General features: G+C 38.6%; 1 protein-coding gene across 1 annotated transcript in view; it reads right to left on the reverse strand.

Annotated features, from left to right (window-relative positions):
• PLEKHA5 (pleckstrin homology domain containing A5) overlaps positions 1 to 24,256 on the reverse strand; it is a 215,268-nt gene that overhangs the window by 25,643 nt on the left and 165,369 nt on the right. Inside the window, exons 13-15 of the mRNA XM_054719239.1 lie at positions 5,710 to 5,772; positions 2,492 to 2,572; positions 2,207 to 2,356 (exon numbers count right to left, since the gene is read on the reverse strand). Coding sequence (XP_054575214.1) covers positions 2,207 to 2,356; positions 2,492 to 2,572; positions 5,710 to 5,772 — 294 coding nt within the window. The remainder of the gene's footprint in view (positions 1 to 2,206; positions 2,357 to 2,491; positions 2,573 to 5,709; positions 5,773 to 24,256) is intronic.

Below are 24,256 nucleotides of genomic sequence, written 5' to 3' on the forward strand. Positions count from 1 at the left end.
ATGACCCCTTGCTCCGAGGCTCCCGCCACCAGTGCTACGCTCGTCAGCTGTGAGCCTGGCTTCTGGCTGAGTGGTGCTCCTCCTGTGGGAGCACACTGACCACCAGGGGGCAGCTCCTGCACTGAGCGTCTGGCCCCTGGTGGTCAGTGTGTGTGATAGTGACCAGTCGTTCCACCGTTCGGTCCATTTGCATATTAGGGTTTTATTATATAGGATTATAAAAATTCATGTAATCTAAGTCTTCAGGTCCGATTTGTGTTCTGGACACAGCACTTCTTAGTTTTGTAACGTTGGGCAAATCATTCAGTTCAACCATTTCATCCAATTTTCAATGCACATCTTAAGAGTGCTGGATGCTACAGCTAGATGGTTCTGATATCAAGATCACAAATGAAAGAATATTAAACTCTTAAAAAACACACCTATAACATCACCGTGTAAGTAACAGACATTAAATGAGATAATTTAAATGACTTTAAAATCAGGGATAAGTATCCTATATAATAAAAGGCTAATAAGCAAATCAACCGAATGGCGGAACGACTGGTTGCTATGATACGCACTGACCACCACAGGAGCTGCCCCCTGGTGGTCAGTGTGCTCCTACAGGGGGAGCGCCGCTCAGCTAGAAGCCGGGCTCACGGCTGGTGAGCGCAGTGGTGGTGGTGAGAGCCTCTCCCGCCTCCGCAGCAGTGCTAAGGATGTCTGACTGCCAGGTTAGTCTCGCTCCCCATGGGTTCCCGGACTGCGAGAGGGCGCAGGCCAGGCTGAGGGACCCCTCCACCCCCAAGTGCACAAATTTCATGCACCGGGCCTCTAGTATTAAATATTAGGTATTTAAGTTTTGATTTGTTTAACACCACGCTATATTCATTTAAAAATAGCCCATGGTGTTTTTTGTTTTGTTTTGTTTTTAAATCCTCACCTGAGGATATTTTCCCATTGATTTTTAGAGAGAGTGGAAGGGAGGGGGAGAGACAGAGAGAAATATTGATGTGAGAGAGACTCATTGATTGGTTACCTTCCACATGAGCCTGCAACCAAGGAACTTGTGTCCTTGACCAGAATCCAACCTGGGACCCTTCAGTTGCGGGCCAACTGAACCAAACCAGCTAGGGCAAAAATAGCTCTTGTTTGGAATACTATTTTAGTGTTCAGAATGGAAGCCATGCTGAGATTCTGGAATCCTGCCAGCTTGAAAAGACCTTTCTTAGTTAAGCTGTGGACCTTCTTAAAAGGTAGCTGCTCCCTAAAGAGCCCATTGAAGCTACAGACAAGGGTGTGTTAGCAGCTTTAACAGGTGGCTTTTGCGAGGATTTCTCTTTCAAAGGGCTGCTTGGGCAGGTGCTCTTACCATGTCTAGAGATGACTGCATATAGGATCTAAAGCAGCCTGTGTAGACTCATAAAACACTTAATTTATAAACTGCACGTAAGACTTTTAGATTTAGTAATCCCCAGAGACTCTTTATAAAGCGACAAGACTGGGTTAAAAGGTTCGGCTAATTATATTTCTTACTGAAACCTATCATCTAAACTTAGATTACACTGCAGCTATGAAAAAGTAATGTTGACAGGCTCTTAAAAGCATTTCACAGGTGCCTTTTACTGAAATGGTTGGTTGGGTGAACCTAATTACCACCTTCTCAAAATTATCCCAACTCCCTTAAAGTTAAAAAAAAATTTATTTCCTTACTATAATAAATCTAAACATATTTGAGAATTTCTCATTTGCATAATATATAAACAGGAGTATTTATCTCTTATAAAAACAACTATTTCACAATAAGTAAGATGCCCACTACTAATTAAAGAAATGAAGACCACCCTTCATTTTTTATATTATTAATTAATAACAAATTAATTTCTAGTTATAATAAAGAAATTCTAAAGATAGTCCAATAAAACAGAAATGGATAAAGGAAAAGCTGCCTAATATTTCAGGGAGTCCTTTAAATATATTTTTATTTTTATTGATTTCAGAGAGGAAGGGAGAGGGAAAGATAGAAACATCAATGATGAGAGAGAATCATTGATTGGCTGCCTCCTGCACGTCCCCTACTGGGGATCGAGCCTGCAACCCTGGGCATGTGCCCTTTACTGGACTCGAACCTGGGACCATTTGGTCCACAGATCGACACTCTATCCACTGAGCCAAACCAGCCAGAGCAGGGAGTCTTAATAGGAAAACAGAATCTGTTACTTACAGCAGTGGCTCGAGAAAGCTCTCGACATGTGCTAAGCAGCCCGTTTTGTAAATCATCCCTCTGCAACACCACAGTCTGGATGGCTGCTGGGTTATCGGCATTCATTTCTATCTCTTGGCTGGCAGATAGCAAAGCTTGCTCAAGCGTGTACTATTGTAATAAAAATAATTACATTTAATGTTCTGCACCATGGAATTAATTCCTTTTTACTTCAGTTATTACAGTGTCCCAATAATAACTATATAAAGCAACACCAATTGTAGATAATAAACATAATTGTCCTACTTTCTCCTTGTGGAGTTGCTGAAGTTTCTCTTCCAGAGCATGTACCACTTTATCTTGTTCACAGAGACGGCTTAACTTGGCCTAGGTTGTAAGAGAAGATACCTTTTGTTAGCAATTTCCCTCTCCTGTAACTGGAGGTAGGTTAGTTACCACTCCTGTAACTGAAGGTGATTCTAATAAGAAAACACACTTAAAACAGCTATGGAATACCTAATTGTGTCAATCTTTATTATTTTTTTTTTGTTAATCCTCACCCAAGGATATCTTCCATTGATTTTTAGAGAGAGTGGAAGGGAAGGGGAGAAAGAAACATCAATGTGAGAGAGACACATCAATTGATTGCTGCCTGCATGTGGTCTGACCAGGGTCGGCAATCGAGCCTGCAACTGAGGTACATGTCCTTGACTGGAATTAAGTTAGGACCTTTCAGTCCATGGGCAGACTCTCGCTCCATCCACTGAACAAAACCAGCTAGGGCTCAATCTTTATTTCAATGAATAAGATAAACATTTAAATACAGCTTGTAAAAGATAGAATGCTTAAAAAACATTCACATAAAGTGAAAAAGCATTTCAGCTGTATTATGTAACCTAAATCAGCGGTCGCCAACCTTTCGGACCTCACGGACCACCAGGTGGCGACCGCTGCTCCAAAGGTTTCCTTAAACCAGCGGTCGTCAACCTTTCGGACCTCATGGACTACCATTTGGACAATGCTGATCTAAATGATTCAAAATATTCTTAGTAATCAAGCCATCTCTTTAAACAAATCATTTCAACATGGTTAAACATTTCCCCCCCTACAAACTACTAGACAGAGGTTAAATGAAATATGCAGTGTTTAATTAAAACACCAACTGGATACTATTTTTGTATTCTTAAAACTAGAGGGCCAGTGTATGAATTCATGCACGAGTGGGGGTCTGGCTGGCCCGCCCCGATCAGGGGCCAATCGAGCAGGGCTGGCTGGGGGGAGGGAATGAGGGGAGTTTGGTGGGCTGGCCCCACCCCCAATCAGGGTGGGGGGTGATAGGGGGTGGGGCAGGCTGGGGGGAGGGGCTGCGGGCGGTTGGCGGGCTGGCCCCACCTCCTCGAACTCCCAGTCGAGGGAACAATTTGCATATTAGCCTTTTATTATATAGGATTATGCTGTTATGTTCTTAGAAAAGAATATAAACAAAAGATTGCTTCTAACTGTAACAATGCAAATAAAAATATTACTAGTAGAAAAAAATCACTTTCAGTAGTTTTTTTTTTTTTTTTAATTGATTTTAGAGGAAGGGAGGGAGAGAGAGAAACATCCATGTGACAGAGAAACATTGATCAGTGGATTGGGGATCAGAACCTGCAACCTGGGTATGTGCCCTGACTGGGAATAGAACCCACCACCTTTTGGTAATATGGGATGATGCTCCTCCAACTGAGCCAAACTGGCTAGGGCATTTCAGTAGTTTTAATGCTTTAAATTCTTGGTACTACCCCATTTTTAAGTTTATGAAAATATCAAAGTATCCTATCTAATAAAAGAGTAATATGCAAATCGACCATCACTCCAACACAGAAGATGGCTGCCCCATGTGGACACCAGATGGCCACCACAAGATGGCCAGCAGGGGAGGGCAATTGGGGGTGACCGGGCCTGCAGGGAAGGGCAGTTAGGGGGTGGGTGTGGGGGAACCCAGGCCTGCAGGGGAGAGCAGTTGGGGGGGAAGACCTGCAGGGGAGGGCAGTTAGGAGGCACCAGGCCTGCAGGGGAGGGCAGTTAGGGGTGACCAGGCCTTCAGGGCAGGGCAGTTAGGGGCAATCAGACTGTCAGGGGAGCAGTTAGGCATCGATCAGACTGGCAGGGGAGTGGTTAGGAGGTGATCAGGCTGGCAGGCAGAAGTTGTTAGGGGCAATCAGGAAGGCAGGCAGGTGAGCAGTTGGGAGCCAGCAGTCCTGGATTGTGAGAGGGATGTCCGACTGCCCATTTAGGCCCGATCCCAACAGGGGTCCTCGAGGGGTCCCAGATTGGAGAGGGTGCAGGCTGGGCTGAGGGACACATACCCCCCCACCCCCCCGTGCATGAATTTTGTGCACTGGGCCTCTAGTACTCTAATAAAACTTCAATACCATAATAAACTGGTTCTCCACTGACCTGAAAAGAAAAACCTTACCCAAACTGTAAATATGTCCCAAACTTTACTGGATAATGACAAACAAGAAATATGAGATTTCACTTATTTGCCATTTATCTGTTAAATAACTACCTTCTCTTTGTTAGACAAAACTTAGGTCATACCTAGTGGGATATAGTGGTCTCCCCTTATACATAGGGCATCAGTTCATATACTATGTTTTTTCCTGTACATACATACACTTTTACAGCTTCACTTTGGTATATCTAAATTGCCAGCATCACTACTCTTGAGGTTTGGGGCTGTCATTCAATAAAATAAGGGTTACTTGAACACAAGCATTGCGATACCCTCACATTCAATCTGATGACTGAGATGGGTACTAAGTGATGAATGAGTAGGTAGGGCATGTATGTAGCAGGGAGGAGATGATGGACAAAGGGATGAATCAATCACCACGTGGGCAAGATGGGTAGGACGGCATGAGATTTCATCATGATACTCAGAATGAGATGAAATTTAAAATTTATGAGTTGTTTATTTCTGGAATATTTCATTTAATATTTTGGACCTAGGCTGACTGCAGGTCACTGAAACTGCACAAAGCGAAACCAGGTAAGGGGGAACTACTGTAAACTGAAATGAGAAAGAGGTACAACTCAATGAATAAAACCAGGGGAAATGAGGGAAGAATGAGATATAAATAAGTAAGAATGCACGGCAAGCTATCGATCTGAAATATGATTTTAAAAAAATATGAAATTTAAATAATAAAAAAGGAAGGAGTGACAGAATTTGTAGAGGCGGATACTTTCTCCAAAACATTTAGACAATTTTACTTTGTCCTCAGTCCTACATAATTTTTAATGAAATAGTCTTTTACTTGCACTTATGTGATTCTTAATATATTTGACTGCTAACTATGGGGGTGAAGATTGCTGGAGGATAGACTCAATCTAAGTGAAAAAGAAGAAAATGCTAATCCATTTGATGTAATTTTGGAGGGCAGAAAAGGAAGAGGGATTTTTTTGTCATGCTTTATTTACAATGTTTTGGCAGAGAATATGACAGCACTGACAATACACAGCAAAGTAATACTTACATCAATATCTACTTCGTCAGGTCTGTATTTGTATAAGGTGCCTCTGCATTCATCTTGTGACAGCTATAAGGAAAAATGTCATATAGCAATTTAACACTAATATTTAAAAATATACTTATTTAGCCTACAGTTAATATTTTAGGTTTATATAACAATAATAAAAATGGGGTTTTAATGATTCTTATACTTTCAGAAGTTTAATTCAAACAGAGATCATTACAAAAATAGAAAAATATTTCACAGTGATACAATATGCAAGATACATAAAAAATGGTGTTAACTTCAGCTTATCAAACAAAATAATAAGCTGGTCACACAAAATTATACAGCACCTTACATTTTCCATTTGTAAGACACACATTTTAATGAAAACTGACAAGTACAATTGTGGCAACTATATTGAATCAAATAATTTCAATCAGGCATATTTCAACGTCAAAACTGTCCTTCACAGTATACACATAATCACACAACTGTGTATGTGTACACTCAAATGTCAACACATCTTAGTACAATTTTACCAACAAAGCTTATAACATATTGCATACAGATACATAATATATAAACACACATACACAATATAGACTTATCTTGTTCTTCTGTCTTAAGAACTAAAAGATAATGGAGGAAAAGTATGGGTTTAATTGAAAAGCGGAAAAAATCATTCAAAACCTTATAAAACTGAAAGCCTATATTATAAACTATGATAGTCAAATTTCATAAAAAATCTTATATATGTTCACGGACATTTGTTTTACTATATTGTAAATAATAATTATTCAGTGTATTTAAACATGGTTTCTTCAGCTTCTTCCAAATATCTTTTGGTCAAACAAATGCTCATTTCTGGTTGTGCTTACCAAGATTTCAATAGCCACCCCTGTCAGTTATATACAGATCACAGCACAGCCTCTGCAGGCAATATTTCACTATCTCTCTTGTTTTAAGAGTTTATATTGACTGCTAGACAGTAACAAACACACAGTAGAAAAATTTAATTGGGGCTCATTGCATGTTTACTAAATGGCACATTTTTTCTCAAAATGGGGATGGGAGTAATGTATCCCAACTACATTCTAGATTAGAAAATTAAATTTCATATGTACACATACAAATGTATAAGAATATATAAATTATAAATATATATGCCCTTTCTTTAAAAAACTGCTCGACAGTTACATCTTTAGAAGGAGGCATAATTTAAATAGCAGATAATTTTGAATGGATCTGGAAATGTGGGAATCAGGGTAAATGTCAGCATTCCAAACATACAATAATAATCCTGGATTTCCGTGTTTCATTTCAAGACACGACTTCCACGTACCTCATGCAAATGAACCCGTGACTATTTAAGGTATGCACAGTGATTGTAAATCACAAAAATTTCATAGAAATGAACATCACATGAAAAATGAATTTAGCAACCAAAGTCAATACTTGTGCCCTATTTTGAAATAAAGATCGCTGAATATGTCCTGAGTAGTGTAGTGTCAATTGTCATTCTAAATTAAAGCATCTAAACCCAAGAAAAGGATGTATACTCCTATCAATGAGAAATAAGTTTTAAAATGCTTAGATCTATTAAAAAAATGTAATATGAAAAAATAATCTTTTTTTCATTTATAAGAATTGAAAGATATAAAGCTTTTAGCTACTAAATGTCCAAATATACTTTGCTTATTTAATATTTAAAGTTAAATGCAGAACAGCTTTACTAAACAATGGAGTGTGTAATTTGAACATAACTGGTAGACAGTGTCACATCAAGACTTAAATATGAATTGTATCCTATATCCCAGGTCAACAGCAAAAAGACTAGTAATTTTAAATGAAAACTTAGTAACCTGTAATAAATATTTCAGATATTGGTATGACATTTTTATCTACAGAATATTATTGCATATTCATTTTCCTAACAGTTGACATGGTATAAAAAAGAAAAACATGTACTGTGTAGTTATAATTTTAGAATGACATATCTTTATAGATATCTGAATATATTATTTACACAAATTAAATTTTTGTTGTACCTAAAAAGTATCACAGAAAAATTTATTTAAACCTTTAATGAAATTATTCAATAAAGATATTCATTATTAGATATCACTGTTAGATATTAAGAAAACTCTTAAAATAATCAAACTTCCACTATCCAGTGCTTTTACCTGTCAGAAGGAGAGTATAAGAAAACAAGATTATCCTTTAAATAATTAATTTTTAAGCATGACCTATTTGTCATTACGGATAACTACTGAAGCTGTGCTTAAGAAAAGATGGATATAATTTATTAAAAAAACAATTTCCACCTAGAATTGAAGATGTTTGTTATTTAGTCCTCAATATGAAAACCCTACTATTAAAAAATGTAATTTCATTAATATTAAATAAAATTCTGCATAAAATAGTGTTTCGTGGCAACACTTTTTACTATTTTTCAAAGTCATCTTAAAAAAAAAAAAAAAAAGTCCCCCAAACGTCCTGGGTTTGCAGTACTTCAGCAACATTAGAAAAGCAAATAAAAGTGGCCATGTGGTAATTAGATGAGCCTGAGCACTGCCCCAGCTTCAATTAGAGAAGTGTATTATGCAAACGTGACCGACTGTGTAGGATATGTGCTGCATTTTATTTAGAAAGCCAGAACTTTTTCATAAGGTATCTAATAATCTTAAAAAAAAAAAAAAAAGGCTTGGCATTAAGCAAAACAAAATTAGTTTTGTCCATTAAAAATCAACTTTCTACAGTATCCCTTGTTATGTAGGTAACATATATATATATGTACACACAAACCCCAAAAATGATTTTTGGAGAAATAGTTAATAATATTAGACATTACACCCTATGCAGACTCAAAAATGCTCACAGGGCTATAAGAATTTGCTATTAGTCTGTATCTTTTAAAACAATTATTTGTCAGGAGATTAATTTCACTGATTAATTATATTATAAAAACCCTGGTACAACAATGTAATTATGAAAGATGGTAGAATAAATACAGAGGAATTTTTTAAACTTGATTCTTATTTCTTTAACATTTGTTTTGATTCAGTTTTCGGTCCTACTTATTTGACTAATTTTAAGATAATTACTGTCTAGGTAATTTCTTCTTCTAAGAAAATGTCAACATAAAGATCCTCCTGAATGAAAACTTCAACAGGGTGATTTAGAGTAATAGGTCATACAATATTATATTGTCACTATATTTTCAGCTAAACTCAGGAGCCATTAATACAGTATTGTAATGCAATGTCAGAAAAAGCATAACAGTATTCAATGTAAAATCTGATAAAGGTTTTTATCAGAATAATAACATGACAAAGGAAACCTGGAGAAAAAAAATCATCTAATTAATATCTCCACATTAAAAAAAACACATCTCCAATTAGAACTTTTAGTGTGACTGAGTAATTTCAATCAGCAATGATGCCTGCATCATGAACGCTGATGAGTAATCAATATAAAAAAGAAAAAAACCCAACCCAAACCAAACAGGAACATTCAGGCTAGCACTCTTATTAACCTAATACAACCAAATGGCTTTGACCTCAAATCAATTTAGCATCATACAAAACAATAAACCAATAGCTTTGACACTGAGAAAGGTATCAATTCCAGAACAAGTGCTGAGGTTCTCAGGGTGTTATTTTGGAATGGAGTGTGTAGGTTCTATAATCTGGTGACTTTCAGAATGGAAAGGTTCCATTTTCTTTTGAAAAGTAAAGCTGTTTAACTTTAAATATTTAATATTTTATCTCTTTATTGCAAATGAAAAACTATGCTCAATCACAAAATATACTTTAAATGTTTTGAAAACTGCTCAGAAATGAGTCGCCCTCTCCCCAACTGTTTCAATTTCACAGCTGCAAGGCCACGATGCAGAGACAGCAAGGTGACTAAGGCAAACCAGAGGCCTTGAAAGCCAGTGTGACCTCAAGGCACTTTAAAAAAATAACAGCAGATGTTTTACATATTTTAGTCAAAACATATATTCATTTTTCATGTTAGTTAATTTTCTTCTTCTCTACGATTTAAGTAACTAACAGGTCATTGGCCACAGTAATTTGAGAGTGTTGAGGTGGAAGAAGCTGATGTTGCAGAACGCACAGCTAAGAACATTTAGACCATGAAATAAAAAAAATAAAAAAGTGGATAAGAATGTATAACATGACTTCTTTTGCAGATCTGCAGATTACCAAGGTCCTACATGAAAGCCAGCCAACTACGTGGTATATATTCCGAGTTAGGGGAAAAGAATGAGGAAAGATAGGACTATCTTGATAACTGCATAAGGATGGTAAGAATACAGGGAGAAGATACTCCCAGTATGTTAAGAAATGGCCATCTGTAGGTTTTACCAGACCACAGTAGAGAAGCTAGATGTAAAGAACTTCCATACAAATATCACCTATTCCTAAAACATTGAGGGGAGGGGGGAGTGCCCCTAAAAGGGAAAAAAAAAAAATTAAATTTTTTTCTAAAAATCAGTTATAATGTTTTTACAGTTAATCAATATTAATGGCAATATTAGTAAAAATTTTGCAAATGTACTGCAGACCTCCAAGTACATATCAATCAAATACTCTGCACAAAAACTTCAGGAAAATGGCACACTCAATATTCAACAGCAAAATGTTCAGCGAAGCCATGCTAAGAATACTGCAGCATCTTGAAAAGCATGGATGAATTGCATTTTTCCAAGTAGACAGAAACAAAAAATGGAATAAGAAAAACACTAATGTTATGAGTAACTCTGAGGATAAACCAAAACTGTCACTGAGGGATTTTGCAGATGATAAAGCAGTATCATTCACTGTCCAAGACCTTACTTGCTGGTACAGTTGGGGTCTTAGCGCCGAGTTCTCAATCATTGTGTGAACCATGGTGATAATAGGTTCATTTTCTTTCATCTATTTCAAATCAGGAGGAGCATACAGCAAACATCAGTTTACAGCATAGCTAGATTTGAAAGACGACACTGTAAATATAGCCTCTACTTTAATATCTTCCTAATAGTGCAGTTGTTTACATTTCACCCCACAGTTGTACAGATCTCGCTTATATAAACCATTTTGAACAAATATTAAATGCTATGAAATACATTCAAGGTCATACAAAAAAAAAAGCTTACTAAAGACAATATTGCTGCAACCAGGGTTTGCTTCATAAATATAACCAATATCGTCAATTAATAAATAATCCTACGTATAGAAAAGATGATAAAGCATCATGATTCCAAGGCTAAACTAGAGGGTGACAACCAATGAACTTAAAAGGAGAAACACAGCCTCAGTTGACTGATTAATCAGTAAAAGAGCTTAAAATGATATTCAGTTCTTTATGAGATTAATCAGAAAATTTAGTTCTCTACAAACATTAAAAATTTTAATATCATAAGATATCTTGTCACTTAGACAAGCACACATTTTATTAATCTTGACAGACATTTATATATACTCTATTTAGAATTTTCTCATAGTGTAACACCATACTAGTATGTAGGATTATTTCAAAAATATGCAAACTAAAATGTACTTAGCAAAGATTTAATGTATCTCCCTAGCCCTGAAAAGGCTGAACCCTCGTCTCACATTTCCAGCGATGTTGTACTTAATTACTGCCTCTAGAAAAACATTTGTTTGAGCAGGCTCTGGACTCAAGAGTGAAAGCATTCAAAAGACAATCATGCTCTAGCTGGTTTGGCTCATGGATAGAGGGTTGGCCTGTGGACTGAAGGGTTCAGGGTTTGATTCTAGCCAAGGGCACATGCTCAGGTTTCGGGCTCAATCCCCAGTAAGGGGCGTGCAGGAGGCAGTCGATCAACGATTCTTTCTCATCATTGATGTTTCTATCTCTCCCTCTCCCTTGCTCTCTGAAATCAATAAAAATATATTTAAAAAAGAGGCAATCATCATAATGTATATAGAGTTAAAGGCCAAGAGAGTTTACACCATTTGTAAGCAGACAAGTCTGTTTATAACTGCAATTTGTGACATTTAGTTTAAATAATTTTAATCCTCCATATTATAGAAAACTAGAGGCCTGGTGCATGAAAATTCATGCACTGGAGGGGGGGTCCCTCAGCCCGGCATGACCCCTCCCTAAGGTGACCAGATCGTCCCGCTTTTGGCTGGACAGTCCCAATTTTTAACAATTTGTCCCGCGTCCCACAGAGTTTTAAAAAAGTCCCTATTTTTGGAAAGAATCTTTCTAAAAATAAGGACTTTTTTAAAACACTGTGGGACACGGGACAAATTGTTAAAAATCGGTTTTGTCCCGCCAAAAGCGGGACGATCTGGTCACCTTACCCCTCCCACAGTTCAGGAGCTCTCATGGGTGGGAGGCAACCCGGCGATCAGGGGAAGGCGATGCCCCCATCACACCTCTGCCACTGCCACTGCCACTGCTGGCAGTGCAAGCCTCGGCCAGCCCTGGTTACCTGAGCCTCGGTGGCCGGGCAGCCGCCATCCAAGGCTTGCCTGAGCCTTGGGCCGGCCCTGGGCGGCTGAGGGTGGATCTGGCCGCACCACACACCTGCCACCCCCACCCCCCAGCAGGGCTGAAAGGACTGGGGGACTCTGGCGGGGCTGAGGGGACTAGGTGCCGCCATCTTTGTGATGGTGTGACAGTCAATTTGCATATTCCCCTCTTTATTATATAGGATAAGCATTTCTATCATGGTTAACCAATGTTATTTTTACTGATTTAGGTAAATCCATAACAAAAGTTTACTAATCTTAAGATTAATAAACACATAAAAGAAGCAAAAAAATAAATCTTAAAAACTGTGTATCTAGACAAGTTTATTTTCAGTCTAGTTACCAATGTTTGTTTTGGTTGTCAAATTAGAAACTTCCTGTGACTGGTTTAAGCTACTTTTTAAAAGTTTTATTCAAGCTAAATAATTTATTTTTAAATGTACACATCTACATGTTAGTCCAACTAGAACTTCTACATATCGGTGGAGCTCAAATCTCCACATCACTTAACCTCAAACTTCTTTTGCCCCCTTCCAATATTATCCAATAGGGACTAAGGCATTTGTAGGTGACATCTCATGCACACAGGAAACAATGCAGTACACGTTATATTTAGTGTTGGAAAGTAACTTATAAATAGAAAACTATAGATATAATAGTACAAATAGCTTAAGTCCCTATTCATTTTTGGTATTATGTAATTTGAATTTTCAAAGCAGTCTCATCTATACTCCTTATTTTTCAATAGCATGCCATGGAGATTAGACAAAAGAGTATGTGACTCACAGATTATTGGGTGGGGTAGGAGGGGGGTGAGAAGGGAGAGTGAAGGTCAGGGGCGTGAAAGTTTAAGTAATGAAGATCAGATACAAATGTAAAGAATACTCAAAGTCAAACTGAGATTTTTCACTGAGTCTTGGATATCTGGTACTACAAATGGGCCACTGTGTCCAATGGCCAGTTCTGTCCACAGGGCTCGCTCCTTTAAGTGGAGCTCCAATATGGCACAGTCAATGGCTGGTGTTCATACTCCAAGACTGAGAAATTTACTTAAAAATCTATTTAAAAAGGACAAGGGACAATATGGTTTCCACAGACGGGTAATGAGGCTTGATTTATTTAGTGGAAAACTTTTTTTGTTTTAATCCTCACTCAAGGATATTTTTCCATTTATTTTTTAAAAATTTTTATTTTTCAAATATATATTTTTATTGATTTCAGAGAGGAAGGGAGAGGGAGAGAGATAGAAACATCAATGAGAGAGAATCATTTGATCGGCTGCCTCCTGCACACCCTCCACCGGGGATCAAGCCCACAACCTGAGCTTGTTCCCTTTACTAGAATCGAACCTGGGACTCTTCAGTCTGTAGGCTGATGCTCGATCTATCCACTGAGCCAAACCGGCTAGGGCTCAATTGATTTGTAGAGAGTAGAAGGGAGACACACACACACACACACACACACACACACACACACACACACACACACACATCGATGTGAAAGAGACACATCGATTGGTTGCCTCCTGCACATGCCCCAACCAGAGCTGGGATCAAGCTTGCAACCAAGATTCGTGCCCTTGACAGGAATTGAACCTGGGACCTTTCAGGCTGTGAGCCAATATTCTATCCACTCAGCCAAACCAGCTAGGTATAAACATGCGTATTTACTTTGAGAGGGTAAATATGCATGCATATACAGGGAAGCCATTGTGTGTGATTTGGAAATGCCTGTTTCATTTACATGTCAAAGATCATGAAATATTAAGTCACTAAGAAGGAATCAACTGGCTTAGGAACAGAAAAACTAAAAGCAAAAATAACGTTGAAAATATACCAACTTCAGAGTGTCTCAGAGTTGCTTCTAGAATCGACTTTTTCATTGTGAAAAATTTCAAACATACACATCAAATCCTAGAATTTTTGAATTAGAAGGCCTCTCCTGAAAGCTGACAATTTAGTACAACGAAGGAATGAAAATGTTTGCAGCAATTATTTTGAACTGTGGGAATGTGGATTATTATTTATTTCTTTTTCTGTAGTTCTCTACATTTCCCAAATTTTCTCTGCTGAGTAGATTCTGCTTTTCTAGTAATAATTGAAAAATGTATTGAAGAGTCAAGAATAAAAATACATAAACACAAAATACGCTATGGAATTATTATCCTCTAGCAAATACCCCTTGGTGACATAAAGAGGTAAGGAAAATGTGAGCACCGTGTGTTCATATCATGTTCAATCCTGGAGGCCTCGAGTGTAGTGAGGCTCTGATCTACAGAACAGTTCTCCCAGCCTTTGACTTATGAATCTACATCCACATCCGAAGTGTATTGGAAGAAATGTTAACAAATTAAACAGTAAGCTACCCAATGCATTTGCAAATACATAGGACTATCTTATAATACCTTTTTTCCTTTTTATTACTGGCTACTTCAGAAATCGAAGTTTATATAGACCAGCGGTTTGTAACCTACACCAGGATCACTGGAGAACCTTAAAAAGAAGACAGTCGTCCTGACTCCCAGATAATTCTAACGTAAGTCTTGAGAATCTTTAATGTAGACAATATCATTAAAACATCAAGGTGGCAGGCTGGTCTAAAGATTCCTTTGGGAGAAGTAACTAGGATGTTCTCAAGGTGTTCAAGTAAGCCAAATGTAATTTTTTAACAGCGAGCGTTCCTCAGCTCGTATACTCCTTGGGGCCCATTTTACCCAGGGTGAAGAGATGGGATGAGACAATATGCAGAAAGGCAGAAGCAGTGGGGGACCATCTCAGACTTCCCGTGGGCACCACACCCACCTAGTTCGTGACTCTCAGGATGACTGGGTAGTAGGCTGTAACAATGGTCTGTCACCACATAAAGGACCTCTCTCCTCGTACATGACATGCAACAGCTGAATTCAACTCAACCCAATAATCAGAATCCCATACAAGGCAAGTTTGGTCCCTATTAGACAATTTCAATGATCTGACTGGAACCTTCACTCTTTGCAGATTTACTGAATTGGAAATAGCAGATCTGCTTTGTCTCCAAATATATACTACACATAGGCTAGTGGTTCCTTTCACTCAATTATCTCTGAAATACTCCATGTTTTAATACTTAGAAACTGTCTTGTTTCTGTAACTTACACTGAAACTGCACATTTTATCTGGCTTTTGCTACATAAACTTCATAATAGTTTTTGAGTTACAGTAGTAAAGTCTAACCTAAAAAATAAAATACAGAATGTTCCATGAGCTCTTTGGGATTTCGTCTTCAAGTTCTTGGAAAAAGGAATAGCTAACAAATCTCTTCTGGCTTGAATACAAGAATCCTAGACAGCATTATGATAATGGTGTTAACGGCCGACATGCTTTAAGGAATGAGAGCAAGAGAAAGACTAATTAGTACGTGGAGGATGTTTAATAATTTACTTGGGATTGAATTAAATGCTCTGCTTCCTGCTTTAATTCCTTCTTTGAAGTAACAGGTAATACAGGCTCAGGTTTCAGTTAATTGCTAAATTATAAAAGGCCCATTATTTTATAATAATAAAAATGAGAATGTATGATTCAGACATTCCATTATTTTCATAATTAACTTCAGCAATTAAACAAGAAAATGTTTAAGTGGAAACATCTTAAAAATACACCTAGTTAGGCCAATGCATTTCTGCTTACAATAAAAACACCTATTTTTACTTGAAATTGTAAGTTCAAGTGTTTAGAAAAACTACCTAGAACAGTGGTCGGCAAACTCATTAGTCAACAGAGCCAAATATCAACAGTACAATGATTGAAATTTCTTTTGAGAGCCAAATTTTTTAAACTTAAACTTCTTCTAACACCACTTCTTCAAAATAGACTTGCCCAGGCCGTGGTATTTTGTGGAAGAGCCACACTCAAGGGGCCAAAGAGCCGCATGTGGCTCGCGAGCCGCGGTTTGCCGACCACTGACCTAGAAAATCTGACACCTGTCTCTAGCTTCTTTCTCAGCTTTGAGATACCGTGAGTAATATGAATACAAAGCATCCACTGATACTATAAGAAATACCTTGATTTAAAAACTCATCACCAAAAAACCTTTTCAATATGATTATATGTAACTAGGTCATACTTGCTAGGATCTGAAGCAGAACTTCCCAACTGACACTGTGGGCTGGGAATGGGTTACAGGGGTGTGGAGATAGGGACCATCTGAGTCCTCAGTGGGCCAGACACGCTCCCGACAAGACCTCCTCCAGTGTCTCTCAAGGCTGTACAAATATTGCCACTCTCTCTGTGTGTCATCCATTGAAAAGGTTAGGAAGCACTAAGATGGTGTTTGAGAAAAACTAGACTTCTTCTTTCTTTGGTGTTCCTGGTAATTATTATCCTCAGTAGTTCTCAACCTGACTGGAAAAACAAAAAAAACAACAACATTGGAGATTTAAAAATATATGCAGGGCTGGGTGGAGCTCTGGCAATCCTGACTGGCAGGGGCAGAGAGTTTGGAGTATGGGACACTTGGTTTTTGTTTTTCTGAAGATCTCCTGGAGGTTCTGACAGGTAACCAGGCTTGAGAACCAAGGTTCCATCCTGGCACTAAGGCAAGTAATTGAGGACTAATTCAACCGTCACCAGTAAGGAGTTTTTCAAGGTCTTAATGGGTCAGTACAAAATGCTGGTCAGGATCCCTGCACAACTATCAAAAGATAAAAAATTTAAAACAAATTATCTGAACACAATTATTGCTTCTAATGTAAAATATTCTCTTGTCATTGTATAAGATATAGCATTAAGAGACTTAAGCCCTTTAAAAAATAAACTGAATCTTCTTATTAATAGTGTTAGCGGACTCAGCAGAAACAAAGGGGACCTTGGATGCTAGTCAGGAATCCAGTTTCCAATCGCCAGTTCTATTATTCTAGCGACTTCTCAATATTGGTTTCAAAGTCTCTTATCGCTACAGAAATTAGACCAGCTACAAATGCAAAAGGAATAGGATAATGTAACCCATGAGATGAATGTCTGAATAATTTTTAGGGGGAAGGGTAGGAAGGAGAATAGCAGTGAGCAGAGCCAACATGTTCATTCATATAACTTAGCCTTAGAAAAGATTAATTCTGCAATCTACCTTTAAGTATAAGAAGTGGTTAAGAAGTAGCTTAATTACTAGTTTAAAAGTTCATATAATAAATCACCTAGAATAGCATTGTCCAACAGAACTTCCTGTGATGACAGAAATGTCTGTATTGGTGTGGTCCAACATTACAGCCATCAGCACATGTGGCTCTTTCGCCTTCGAAATGTGTCTAGAGCAACTGAGGAAATGACTTTTACTAGTACTATTCCAAAAACATAACTAATTTGAATGTACATTTAAATAGCCACATATGGCTAGTGGTTAACATATTAGACAGCAGGTCTAGAAATTCCAGACCAGTAAAGTAAGTATAATTTCCACCCTGATCTGGATCTCATTCCCAGGAGAGGAAACCCGCTCAAGCTCTATCTTGTAACTGAGTTTCCTTGAGTCTGAATCTGTGCTGACAGCTTCTTCTTGTTCTTTTTTTTTTTTTTTTAGCAAGCTTTTGTCCTTCCTTGATAACCAATAAGAAGGCCAATTTCTGTGCTGTGATTTTCCATTTAAATGGAAAATGGACTTTTCCTAAGTTCTTAATGACATCTTAGGAAAAGAATTTTTAAGTTGGGAATCTGTTTTAAGAATAGCAAAAAACCTCGATAGCCTAATCACTGAAGAATCCATTTCTTAAGAATGTCCTCCTGTGTAGATAATCAGCTCTTCAGATGTGAGGCAAAACTAAAAAGCTAAAGAATTTGACATGCCCCGGGTGAGGCTCTGAGGAATGCAAGGGCCTTTAACACAGGCCATTTGGACAATGACAATGGAAATGCCTTCCACTCTCACTGGGGCACATCTGAGAGTCCCACAACCTGAGACTGAAGGCTGACTGACTACCTATTGAGACTACTCACTGTTTAACAGGAAGCAGGGAAATGTGAAGTGACTTTTTCAATAGAAGAATGTAAATAAGTCTCTTTATAACTGGTGGGGCAAAGTATGGAGGCCTATTTGAAAATTTTAAAGCAATCAGAATAAACAGACCATGTGGGAAGAATATTACAATTGCTATATATTAAGAAGAATCAGAAAGGAACAAATTGGGAAACTAACATAGGAGTCAAACATATCTGACATTCCCTTAAAAAAATAAATAAATAAAATAAAAATTTCCAAACTGGCTTCAGAATATGGATAAAACCCACTTCCTGAGAACTACCCTGAACCCAGCAGAACATAATTTTAAAGGCTACCATTTTGAGCTATATACCTGTGTTATATTTTGAAAAATGCTGAAGGTCTAAGCTAATGTCTTTATAAATCATTAACATATAATTTATCTCCAGTGAGTGCATATATATATATATATTTTTTTTCATTGATTTCAGAGAAAAAGGGAGAGGGAGAGATAGAAACATCTATAATAAAAGTGTAATATGCTAATTAGGACAGCTGAACGACATTCCAGATATCCTTCCAGATGAAGCCGGGGCTGCGAGGGCTGAGCCCCTTGCACGAATTTTGTGCATCGGGCCTCTAGTCAATGATAAGAGATAATCATTGATCGGCTGTCTCCTGCACATCCCCCTACTGGGGATTGAGCCCGCAACCCCAGCATGTACCCCTACTGGAAATTGAACCATGACTTCTTGGTTCATAGGTCGATGCTCAACCACTTAGCCACACTGGCTGGGCCTTTGCAAGTGTTTTAACAATACCATTTTAAAGGGTCAGAAGATACCAAAGTGGAAATCTTATATCTCTGTTGGTAAAAAAAGATATCTGTTCTGGCCATGGTTATCTACTCTAAAATATGTCTGAGCTTTAAATCAAAACTGAAATATCTTCTAGATGTAAGGATCTGGGTTTTATTAATACAATTGTACTTTTACTGAGTTATAATTGGTACTGAGTAGCAAGATTCCTGCCATTAATTCAAAGACTTATCGGCTTATGTATGTAATTAAAGACATAATCATACCTTAGGTTAACCCTACGAATGTTTTTGGCATTTAGGCTCAACTTTATTTCCTTCTTGGGCTATAAAAACCATTTATGAATTCTTACTTTGTAAGCACTAACATGCTGCCCTACACTAAGCTCCATAAATCTTTGCTTAATAACTTTCTAAAAAAATATATAATAAAAACACAAAATTGAACTGTTACACATTTTAGGAGGGGTGGGGAAATTCTGTTTTACCGAGGAGCTGATAGTCCTCAGGTAACAAAGATCAGCAATCTGAAACAGAACTACTCTAAGTTTAAGAACAACTCCATTAATTTTTAAAAAGACAAAATTGATGAAATAAATAAATAAAATTCAAGCCCTAGCCAGTTTGGCTCAGTGGATCGAGTGTCAGCCTGCAGACCAAAGGGTCCCAGGTTCGATCTGGGTCAAGGGCATGTACCTCGGTTACAGGCTGGTCAGGGTGCATGCAGGAGGTAACCAATCGATGTGTTTCTCTAACATCAATGTTTCTCTCTGTCTTTCCGTCTTTCTCCCACTCTCTTTAAAAATCAATGGTAAATTTGATCCTCAGGTGAGGATAAAAAAAAAAAACCCAAAAAACAAATAAATAAGTACTTAAAAAAAATAAAATTCACTAATACAAAGTATTCATCCTAGCTCTGTGATTTTATTTTTTTTTTAAATATGTATTTTATTGATTTTTTACAGAGAGGAAGGGAGAGGGACAGAGAGTTAGAAACATCAATGAGAGAGAAACATCGATCAGCTGCCTCCTGCACACCCCCCACCGAGGATGTGCCCGCAACCAAGGCACATGCCCCTGACCGGAATCGAACCTGGGACCTTTCAGTCCGCAGGCCGACGCTCTATCCACTGAGCCAAACCGGTTTCGGCTAGCTCTGTGATTTTAGGCACATTATTAAAACAGACTGAATGGGAGTAAGGTCATTAAAACAGAACGGGGTTAAAGGCCACATGAGGCCATGGATGAGAAGCCAGTGGGATACTGTACACACAAGTGCTTTGAAAGCTGTAAAACTGTCAAGCTCTTAGGGTGCACAGATACTGGACAGGTGCACAGTGTGGAGAAAGGGTGTGCTTTTGAAATACTTGAGAAACAGCGAGTCGCAGGCTGGAGAAAAGGGTTTGTAGGGGAAGAAGTGTTTCGCAGGTTGGGGGTGGTAGTGGTGGAGTGAAGGTTTGAATGGACAAACCAAAAAGAAACCTTATTTTGCAGGGAACAGAAAGCTTGTGAAATTTCCCAAGTTAGACAAAAGACATGCGGCAGGTGGTTTTTGCACTGCCCATATTTGGTGACTAATTGTGTGTGTGTGGGGGGGGTACTGAGGGCAGAACTGCCAAATGGAGATCTCCACGAGCAACGAGAAATATATAACTGAAACTGCGGAGAGCGAGAGTTTGTTTGAGACACCTTTTGTGCATGGGGACCCACTGGGTGCTCACGCATGCGTAACATCAATGTGCCGGCAAGTTAGTCTTTAGGGGAAACCCTTGGTCAGTGAAGGGTGAAAGCCGGTACAAATGCTTCCCTCTTCTGTTGCTCAGGTGGGTGATCCTGCAGTGTTTCTATGCATCTGTCAACAAGAACCAGCCAGATGAAGCTCAAATTGCCTACGGCAGTTGATAATATATCCCCTCCTTCCTTGCTTACTCTCTTCACTCCTGTGGTACCACTCCCCAAAGTAAACTTTCTAAAAACAAGCCCACATCACAGGCTCTGCTTTTTGGGAGACACCCAGGGGCTAGAATGGAAAACAACAAAGAGACAATCAGTAAAATGATTGGGTGGATGAATCTTTAGAGAACACCAAGAAAAAGGGAGAGGTTAATTACTGGTGAGAAGCAGAACCATGGTAATACAGTGTAAGCACTGGAGAGGCCAAGAGGTCAGAGTACTGACACACATACACTGTTACTCCAGTTCTAAATTCTATTCTAGCCACTGTCTTCTTAGAGTTCTGCCACTACGATGTCACATTCAGCCTAAGAATTTTCTGGGTGTCACCCCTTCCTCTCCCCACTACTTCTATAATCAGATAAGCAGAGGAAAGTGGCAGGAAAAGAAAAAAGGAGGAATGGGATGTGAAGGAAAGAGGGACAGTATCGTTCTTAACAGCCAGGCATAAGGAAATACAGATATTCTGTACCATGTAACTACTTTGGGTTAGCAAGTGTTAAAGAACATCCGTTCCGTTTTCTAGTTTCCTTGGTTTGCTTTTTCCAAATGCCTATTCTACATCGCCTAGAAACATCACCACGTGGAGCTCTCAATCATCCTTAAAAATAGAAGCTCCAGGACCCCTTGAAATATTAGAGAAAATGGGATCTTGCTTAATAGCTCGGTAGAATGAAGTTGCTGAGTTGACATGAACAATGAAAGCCATCAAGAATCTTTTCAATCATCTTGTTAGCATTTCTTCCCTCGGAGGGAAGCTGTCTTTCATGAACACAAAGAACAAAATGCAAAAAAGTTCTCTGGGATTTTTACCTCGAATGGTTTCAGCACCAATTACATACACCCAGCTAACTGTTCCTTTTTCGCATTTTCCTTGGCATGGTATGTTTAAAAGTGGCCGGAGTTCCTGTCCATACAGTTTTCTCATTGTGGTTTCTTGAAAGGATTTAGAAAGCATACTGATAAGGAATGTCCTCAGCAACTCATGATAGAATATTAGATTTCTCTCAAAAGTCACTAGTAGTTTTAGTATACAGTTCATGAAGTATTAATATTTACTAGAAAATCATATAATAAAATCTGATTATGAAACTTTTGCAAATTAAAAAGTTTAGCTTACTCTCCAAGATGTTTTAGAAGTTAGTATTAAGCAAAAATGATTTTCTTATCCTCCCCACAAGTACTTGATAGTACTTTAAAAAAATGTGCTGCTAAAACAAAACAGAAGGATTTAGCTACTGACTCTTGTGAACCTTAAACATTTTCACGTAACAAGGAACACCATAGGAATGCTTAAGCTGTATGTTTCTTTTCGTCTATGATGGCAACCTGGGTTGTCATGAGAAACCTCCAGCTCCTCCATGAGGATTTAAGGATAAGGTCCTTTAGCCATTTGGTGTTAGAGAATTGAGAAAACAGATACAAACGGAGTCATCCCAAATGGAGTTGGAGCTGTCATTCCAGAGGAAGGCCTTGTACACCTCTTGCTCCGTGAGCCTTTGGAATGTTTGAACTGGGCAAAATAACCTTTGAACTGGGCCGAACCAACATTGTCTTCCAAACAACTGTTTGTAAAGCTAACAGCAAGGCAGACATCCTGACTAGAGGACTGAAAATTAAGTCCATTCTTTAGAAGTTGCACCACTATGAACAGCTAAAGAATAACTTATTAGCACCAATAGAAATTCCTTCCTTCTATTCATGTAATTATTTCCTTTCGTTTCTCATAAAACCCCTTGCCTTCACCCCATAATCAAGACATAATTTGGGTTTCTGCCTGAATCTATGCCCCCAGATTGCAATTCTTTTTCATCTCAAAGAAATGCTTGTTTCCTCTTACTTGGCCTTTTATTTTTAGGGTTAGCAGAATATACTAGTTGGTGCTATCTTCAGAAATGACTTAGGTATGTTCTAGCTGGGGGGAGATAGTCCAGCTGCGTAGAGGCAAATGAAGTTCATTAAATGATGATAGCAGAGGCATATTCTTTCCTCAAAGAACTTTTGAATACATTGGGCACGGGCAATCCCCAACATAAGTGTGGCCAACCGAGGTATGTCCCTTTCTTTCCCATTCTCATGCAGGTGTTTCTGATGCAATTAACCATACTGACTCTTAAAGGGAGAGGGGGGAAGTCACAGTTTTAAGGGCAATTTGTGGAAGTACACTCAATGTTACTACACTTTTACATTTAAAAGATGAAAAAAATACCTGCTGCAGGACCAGTGCAAGTAAAGCTCAGCTTTGTTAAACTGTTGAAGTCAAACTCGATTAACTGTAGCTGGTATTCTCAAAGAGAGTGACTGGCTACTGAAGAGGTGTAATAGTAAAGGCGAGGGTTGGTATATATTTAGTTTACCCACAAGGGGGCAGCATGCTTACAAAAGGCTTGTGAAACACTGCTCCAAGTTTCTTGATCCTGTCTCTCCCAAACTGTGTATCTCTTAGCATCTCATTTTCCTTTATCACTGCCTAACACGGAAACTGACAGGAAGGTTTCAGGAAGAAGAAAAAGGGAACATCACCTAAATTCCCCCATAACTGTTCTTCAATCACTAATAGGGGGAAATCAGAAAGAGAAAGCAAGTGACGGAGAAAGAAACAAATGGAGGAAGGAGCTAAAACAGGAGGAAAACGGATGAAGGGATGGGACATGTTCTAATTTCCTCATTCCTACTAATCCTCCCTTCATGACTGCTCAGAAAGCTCCAGCCTTTGCTCCACGTCTTCATCCTGCCTTGGTTTCTAATTGTCATCATTATTAGGACAACTTACGTACAGAAGTGCTTTTAAAAATAACAAAAGCTCTGCTAGCATTTCTTCCTGCATTTTTTTTTCCCTTTTCATTTTGAAGTATACCTGCCTAGCTCCTCTTTAGCTCCTGGTCTAGATTCTAAAACCCTAGCTTCACTTCCTTGCTCAGTCCAATCAGTCTCAGTCCAGGCTACAGGAGCCAAGAACTAGACACTAGTTAGGGTACATGACACAGTAAGTAGAGTTTTTAGGTCTACTAAATACAGCGTTTTATGGCCTGGACTGGGGATTTAACCAACAGGGTTACTATCAGAAAATAATTTAATAGCCAGTAAGGGTACAGGAACCCAAATAACCAGTATGCCCTTCCTATATCTTACAGCCGAACACCAGATGGTTGACTACAATAAGCTGCTATGGAAACCATTACCTCAATTATAAACAAACTAGAGGCCTGATGCACGAAATTCGTGCAAGAGTAGGCCTTCCTTCCCCCTGCCGCCAGCTCCAGCTTCCCTCTGGCACCGGGGACCCGGGCTTCCCTCGGGCTGCCAGCAGGCACCGGGGACCCGAACTTCCCTCTAGTTCTGGCTTTGTCCGGAAGGG

Source organism: Eptesicus fuscus, chromosome 7 (assembly GCF_027574615.1).
Source record: "Eptesicus fuscus isolate TK198812 chromosome 7, DD_ASM_mEF_20220401, whole genome shotgun sequence".
NCBI classification, from domain to species: domain Eukaryota; kingdom Metazoa; phylum Chordata; class Mammalia; order Chiroptera; family Vespertilionidae; genus Eptesicus; species Eptesicus fuscus.